This window comes from Anneissia japonica, unplaced genomic scaffold (genome assembly GCF_011630105.1).
Source record: "Anneissia japonica isolate Jap-2015-1 unplaced genomic scaffold, ASM1163010v1 scaffold27373_len9174_cov105, whole genome shotgun sequence".
In the NCBI taxonomy this organism is placed as follows: domain Eukaryota; kingdom Metazoa; phylum Echinodermata; class Crinoidea; order Comatulida; family Comatulidae; genus Anneissia; species Anneissia japonica.
Window position 1 is genome coordinate 1 of NW_022716820.1, and position 7,775 is coordinate 7,775.

Genomic DNA, 7,775 nt, shown 5'->3' on the forward strand with positions numbered 1-7,775 from the left:
GTAGTACTGTATTCAGTTGTCAACGATTCAGTTTTACTGTATTCCGTTGTCGACGGTTCAGTTGTGCTGTATTCGGTTGTCGACGGTTGTGTTGAACTGTATTTAGTTGACAGCGGTTGTGTTGAACTGTATTCAGTTGTCGATGGCTCATTTGTACTGTATTCTGTTGTTGACAGTTCTTCGGTTGTCGACGGTTCAGTAGTACTGTATTCTGTTGTCAACGGTTCAGTTGTACTGTATTCAGTTGATGAGGTTTCAGTTGTACTGTATACAGTTGTCGACGGTTCAGTTGTATTGTATTCTGTTGTTGACTGTTCAGTTGTACTGTATTCGGTTGTCGACGGTTCAGTTGTACTGTATTCAGTTGTCGACTGTTCAGTTGTACTATATTCGGTCGTCGACGGTTCAGTTGTACTGTATTCAGTTGTGGACAGTTCAGTTGCACTGTATTCAGTTGTGGACAGTTCAGCTGTCGACGGTTTAGTAGTACTGTATTCTGTTGTCGAAGGTTCAGTAGTACTGTATTCAGTTGTCGATGATTCAGTTGTACTATATTCTGTTGTCGACGGTTCAGTTGTACTGTATTCAGTTGTGGACAGTTCAGTTGCACTGTATTCTGTTGTGGACAGTTCAGTTGTCAACGGTTCAGTAATACTGTATTCTGTTGTCAACGGGTCAGTTGTACTGTATTCTGTTGTCGACGGTTCAGTTGTACCGTATTCTGTTGTCCATGGTTCAGTAGTACTGTATTCTGTTGTCGACGGTCCAGTTGTACTGTATTCAGTTGGCGACGGTTGTGTTGAACTGTATTCAGTTGTCGATAACTCATTTGTACTGTATTGCGTTGTTGGCGGTTCAGTAGTACTGTATTCAGTTGTGGACAGTTCAGTTGCACTGTATTCTGTTGTGGACAGTTCAGTTGTCAACGGTTCAGTAATACTGTATTCTGTTGTCAACGGGTCAGTTGTACTGTATTCTGTTGTCGACTGTTCAGTTGTACTGTATTCTGTTGTCCATGGTTCAGTAGTACTGTATTCTGTTGTCGACGGTCCAGTTGTACTGTATTCAGTTGCCGACGGTTGTGTTGAACTATACTCAGTTGTCGATGGCTCATTTGTACTGTATTGCGTTGTTAACAGTTCTTCAGTTGTCGACCGTTCAGTAGTACTGTATTCTGTTGTCAACGGTTCAGTTGTACTGTATTCTGTTGATGAGGTTTCAGTTGTACTGTATTCAGCTGTCGACGGTTCAGTTGTACTGTATTCTGTTGTTGACGGTTCAGTTGTACTGTATTCAGTTGTCGACGGTTCAGTTGTACTGTATTCTGTTGTGGACAGTTCAGTAGTACTGTATTCTGTTGTCGACAGTTCAGTAGTACTGTATTCTGTTGTCGAAGGTTCAGTAGTACTGTATTCAGTTGTCGACGATTCAGTTGTACTGTATTCCGTTGTCGACGGTTCAGTTGTACTGTATTCGATTGTCGACGGTTCAAATGTACTGTATTCAGTTGTGGACAGTTCAGTTGTACTATATTGAGTTGTCGACTGTTCAGTTGTACTATATTCTGTTGTCGACGGTTCAGTTGTACTGTATTCATTTGTGGAAAGTTCAGTTGCACTGTATTCTGTTGTACTATATTCTGTTGTCGACTGTTCAGTTGTACTGTATTCAGTTGTGGACAGTTCAGTTGCACTGTATTCTGTTGTGGACAGTTCAGTTGTCGACGGTTCAGTAGTACTGTATTCTGCTTTCAACGGTTCAGTTGTACCGTATTCTGTTGTCCATGGTTCAGTAGTACTGTATTCTGTTGTCGACGGTCCAGTTGTACTGTATTCAGTTGGCGACGGTTGTGTTGAACTGTATTCAGTTGTCGATAACTCATTTGTACTGTATTGCGTTGTTGGCGGTTCAATAGTACTGTATTCAGTTGTGGACAGTTCAGTTGCACTGTATTCTGTTGTGGACAGTTCAGTTGTCAACGGTTCAGTAATACTGTATTCTGTTGTCAACGGGTCAGTTGTACTGTATTCAGTTGTCGACGGTCCAGTTGTACTGTATTCAGTTGCCGACGGTTGTGTTGAACTATACTCAGTTGTCGATGGCTCATTTGTACTGTATTGCGTTGTTAACTGTCCTTCAGTTGTCGACGGTTCAGTAGTACTGTATTCTGTTGTCAACGGTTCAGTTGTACTGTATTCTGTTGATGAGGTTTCAGTTGTACTGTATTCAGCTGTCGACGGTTCAGTTGTACTGTATTCTGTTGTTGACGGTTCAGTTGTACTGTATTCAGTTGTCGACGGTTCAGTTGTACTGTATTCTGTTGTCGAAAGTTCAGTAGTACTGTATTGCGTTGTTGACAGTTCTTCAGTTGTCGACGGTTCAGTAGAACTGTATTCTGTTGTCAACGGTTCAGTTGTACTGTATTCTGTTGTCGACAGATCAGTTGTACTGTATTCTGTTGTTGACGGTTCAGTAGTACTGTATTTTGTTGTCGACGGTTCAGTTGTACTGTATTCAGTTGTGGACAGTTCAGTTGCACCGTTTTCTGTTGTGGACAGTTCAGTTGTCGACGGTTCAGTAGTACTGTATTCTGTTGTCGAAGGTTCAGTAGTACTGTATTCAGTTGTCGATGATTCAGTTGTACTATATTCTGTTGTCGACGGTTCAGTTGTACTGTATTCAGTTGTGGACAGTTCAGTTGCACTGTATTCTCTTGTGGAAAGTTCAGTTGTCAACGGTTCAGTAATACTGTATTCTGTTGTCAACGGGTCAGTTGTACTGTATTCTGTTGTCGACGGTTCAGTTGTACTGTATTCTATTGTCCCTGGTTCAGTAGTACTGTATTCTGTTGTCGACGGTCCAGTTGTACTGTATTTAGTTGACAGCGGTTGTGTTGAACTATATTCAGTTGTCGATGGCTCATTTGTACTGTATTGCTTTGTTGACAGTTCTTCAGTTGTCGACGGTTCAGCAGTACTGTATTCTGTTGTCAACGGTTCAGTTGTACTGTATTCTGTCGATGAGGTTTCAGTTGTACTGTATACAGTTGTCGACGGTTCAGTTGTACTGTATTCTGTTGTTGACAGTTCAGTTGTACTGTATTCGGTTGTCGACGGTTCAGTTGTACTGTATTCAGTTGTGGACAGTTCAGTTGCAATGTATTCAGTTGTGGACAGTTCAGTTGTCGACGGTTCAATAGTACTGTATTTTGTTGTCGAAGGTTCAGTAGTACTGTATTCAGTTGTCGATGATTCAGTTGTACTATATCCTGTTGTCGACGGTTCAGTTGTACTGTATTCAGTTGTGGACAGTTCAGTGTATTCTGTTGTGGACAGTTCAGTTGTCAACGGTTCAGTAATACTGTATTCTGTTGTCAACGGGTCAGTTGTACTGTATTTTGTTGTCGACGGTTCAGTTGTACTGTATTCTATTGTCCCTGGTTTAGTAGTACTGTATTCTGTTGTCGACGGTCCCGTTGTACTGTATTCAGTTGCCGACGGTTGTATTGAACTGTATTCAGTTGTCGATGGCTCATTTGTACTGTATTGCGTTGTTGACAGTTCTTCAGTTGTCGAGGGTTCAGTAGTACTGTATTCTGTTGTCAACGGTTCAGTTGTACTGTATTCTGTTGATGAGGTTTCAGTTGTACTGTATTCGGTTTTCGACGGTTCAGTTGTACTGTATTCAGTTGTCGACGGTTCAGTCGTACTATATTCAGTTGTCGACTGTTCAGTCGTACTATATTCTGTTGTCGAAGGTTCAGTTGTACTGTATTGCGTTGTTGACAGTTCTTCAGTTGTCGACGGTTCAGTAGTACTGTATTCTGTTGTCAACGGTTCAGTTGTACTGTATTCTGTTGATGAGGTTTCAGTTGTACTGTATTCGGTTGTCGACGGTTCAGTTGTACTGTATTCAGTTGTCGACGGTTCAGTTGTACTATATTCGGTTGTCGACTGTTCAGTCGTACTGTATTCTGTTGTCGACGGTTCAGTTGTACTGTATTCAGTTGGGGACAGTTCAGTTGCACTGTATTCAGTTGTGGACAGTTCAGTTGTCGACCGTTCAGTAGTACTGTATTCTGTTGTCGAAGGTTCAGTAGTACTGTATTCTGTTGTTGACGGTTCAGTTGTACTGTATTCGGTTGTTGGCGGTTCAGTTGTACTGTATTCAGTTGTGGACGGTTCAGTTGTACTGTATTCAGTTGTCGACTGTTCAGTTGTACTATATTCTGTTGTCGACGGTTCAGTTGTACTGTATTCAGTTGTGGACAGTTCAGTTCCACTGTATTCAGTTGTGGACAGTTCAGTTGTCCACAGTTCAGTTGTCGACAGTTCAGTTGTCGACGGTTCAATAGTACTGTATTCTGTTGTCGAAGGTTCAGTAGTACTGTATTCAGTTGTCGACGATTCAGTTGTACTGTATTCCGTTGTTGACGATTCAGTTGTACTGTATTCGGTTGTCGACGGTTCAGTTGTACTGTATTCAGTTGTCGACGGTTCAGTTGTACTGTATTCTACTGTCGACGGTTCAGTTGTACTATATTCAGTTGTCGACTGTTCAGTTGTACTGTATTCTGTTGTCAACTGTTCAGTTGTACTGTATTTAGTTGTGGACGGTTCAGTTGTACTGTATTCTGTTGTCAATGGTTCTGTTGTGCTGTATTCTGTTGTCAATGGTTCTGTTGTGCTGTACTCAGTTGTTGACGATTCAGTTGTACTGTATTCAGATGTCGACAGTTCAGTTGTACTGTATTCAGTTGTCGACGGCTCAGTTGTACTGTATTCATTTGTCGACGATTGAGTTGTACTGTATTCTGTTGTCAACGGTTCAGTTGTACTGTATTCTGTTGTTGACGGTCCAGTTGTACTGTATTGAGTTGTTGACGGTTCAGTTGTACTGTATTCTGTTGTCGACGGTTCAGTTGTACTGTATTTTGTTGATGAGGTTTCAGTTGTACTGTATTCAGTTGTCAACTGTTCAGTTGTACTGTATTCTGTTGTTGACGGTTCAGTTGTACTGAATTCGGTTGTTGGCGGTTCAGTTGTACTGTATTCAGTTGTCGACGGTTCAGTTGTACTGTATTCAGTTGTCGACAGTTCAGTTGTACTGTATTCAGTTGTCGACTGTTCAGTTGTACTATATTCTGTTGTGGACAGTTCAGATCCACTGTATTCAGTTGTGGACAGTTCAGTTGTGGACAGTTCAGTTGTCGACGGTTCAGTAGTCGACGGTTCAATAGTACTGTATTCTGTTGTCGAAGGTTCAGTAGTACTGTCTTCAGTTGTCGACGATTCAGTTGTACTGTATTCCGTTGTTGACGATTCAGTTGTACTGTATTCGGTTGTCGACGGTTCAGTTGTCGACGGTTCAGTTGTACTGTATTCTGCTGTCGACGGTTCAGTTGTACTATATTCAGTTGTCGACTGTTCAGTTGTACTGTATTCTGTTGTCGACTGTTCAGTTGTACTGTATTTAGTTGTGGATGGTTCAGTTGTACTGTATTCTGTTGTCAATGGTTCTGTTGTGCTGTACTCAGTTGTTGACGATTCAGTTGTACTGTATTCAGATGTCGACAGTTCAGTTGTACTGTATTCAGTTGTCGACGGCTCAGTTGTACTGTATTCATTTGTCGACGGTTGAGTTGTACTGTATTCTGTTGTCAACGGTTCAGTTGTACTGTATTCTGTTGTATTGTATTCCGTTGTCGATAGTTCAGTTGTACTGTATTGAGTTGTCGACTGTTCAGTTGTACTGTATTCGGTTGTCGACGGTTCAGTTGTACTGTATTCTGTTGATGAGGTTTCAGTTGTACTGTATTCAGTTGTCAACGGTTCAGTTGTACTGTATTCTGTTGTTGACGGTTCAGTTGTACTGTATTCGGTTGTTGGCGGTTCAGTTGTACTGTATTCGGTTGTCGACGGTTCAGTTGTACTGTATTCAGTTGTCAACGGTTCAGTTGTACTGTATTCAGTTGTCGACTGTTCTTTTGTACTATATTCTGTTGTCGACGGTTCAGTTGTACTGTATTCAGTTGTGGACAGTTCAGTTCCACTGTATTCAGTTGTGGACAGTTCAGTTGTCCACAGTTCAGTTGTCGACAGTTCAGTTGTCGACGGTTCAATAGTACTGTATTCTGTTGTCGAAGGTTCAGTAGTACTGTATTCAGTTGTCGACGATTCAGTTGTACTGTATTCCATTGTTGACGGTTCAGTTGTACTGTATTCGGTTGTCGAAGGTTCAGTTGTACTGTATACAGTTGTCGACGGTTCAGTTGTACTGTATTCGGTTGTCGACGGTTCAGTTGTACTGTATTCGGTTGTCGACGGTTCAGTTGTACTATATTCAGTTGTCGACTGTTCAGTTTTACTGTATTCTGTTGTCGACGGTTCAGTTGTACTGTATTTAGTTGTGGACAGTTCAGTTGCATTGTATTCTGTTGTGGACAGTTCAGTTGTCGACTGTTCAGTTGTACTATATTCTGTTGTCGACGGTTCAGTTGTACTGTATTCGGTAGTCGACGGTTCAGTTGTACTATATTCAGTTGTGGACAGTTCAGTTCCACTGTATTCAGTTGTCGACAGTTCAGTTGTGGACAGTTCAGTTGTGGACAGTTCAGTTGTCGACGGTTCAATAGTACTGTATTCTGTTGTCGAAGGTTCAGTAGTACTGTATTCAGTTGTCGACGATTCAGTTGTACTGTATTCCATTGTTGACGGTTCAGTTGTTCTGTATTCGGTTGTCGAAGGTTCAGTTGTACTGTATTCAGTTGTCGACGGTTCAGTTGTACTGTATTCAGTTGTCGACGGTTCAGTTGTACTGTATTCAGTTGTCGACGGTTCAGTTGTACTGTATTCAGTTGTCGACTGTTCAGTTGTACTATATTCTGTTGTCGACGGTTCAGTTGTACTGTATTCAGTTGTGGACAGTTCAGTTCCACTGTATTCAGTTGTGGACAGTTCAGTATTCGACGGTTCAGTAGTACTGTATTCTGTTGTCGAAGGTTCAGTTGTACTGTATTCTGTCGAAGGTTCAGTAGTACTGTATTCAGTTGTCGACGATTCAGTTGTACTGTATTCCATTGTTGACGGTTCAGTTGTACTGTATTCGGTTGTCGAAGGTTCAGTTGTACTGTATTCAGTTGTCGACGGTTTAGTTGTACTGTATTCTGTTGTCGACGGTTCAGTTGTACTATATTCAGTTGTCGACTGTTCAGTTGTACTGTATTCTGTTGTCGACGGTTCAGTTGTACTGTATTTAGTTGTGGACAGTTCAGTTGCACTGTATTCTGTTGTGGACAGTTCAGTTGTGGACAGTTCAGTTGTGGACAGTTCAGTTGTCGACAGTTCAGTTGTCGACGGTTCAATAGTACTGTATTCTGTTGTCGAAGGTTCAGTAGTACTGTATTCAGTTGTCGACGATTCAGTTGTACTGTATTCCATTGTTGACGGTTCAGTTGTACTGTATTCGGTTGTCGAAGGTTCAGTTGTACTGTATTCAGTTGTCGACGAGTCAGTTGTACTGTATTCTGTTGTCGACTGTTCAGTTGTACTGTATTCAGTTGTCGACGAGTCAGTAGTACTGTATTTTTTTGTCGACGGTTCAGTAGTACTGTATTTTGTTGTCGAAGTTTCAGTAGTACTGTATTCTGTTGTCGATGGTTCTGTTGTGCTGTACTCAGTTGTTGACGATTCAGTTGTACTGTATTCAGTTGTCGATAGTTCAGTTGTACTATATTCAGTTGTCGATAGTTCAGTTGTACTGTATTCTGTTGTCAA

At 41.5% G+C, this 7,775-nt stretch overlaps 1 protein-coding gene across 1 annotated transcript; it reads right to left on the minus strand.

Annotated features, from left to right (window-relative positions):
• Positions 1 to 1,313: 1,313 nt before the first annotated feature.
• On the minus strand, positions 1,314 to 7,483 carry LOC117109825 (flocculation protein FLO11-like; the record flags this gene model as incomplete). Its single annotated transcript, XM_033252254.1, has 4 exons — positions 7,140 to 7,483; positions 6,751 to 6,995; positions 3,093 to 4,566; positions 1,314 to 1,370 (listed from the first exon to the last, which is right to left on the minus strand). Coding segments are annotated over exons 1-4 (2,076 nt in total), but the record flags the coding sequence as incomplete, so codon positions are not given.
• Positions 7,484 to 7,775: the final 292 nt, after the last annotated feature.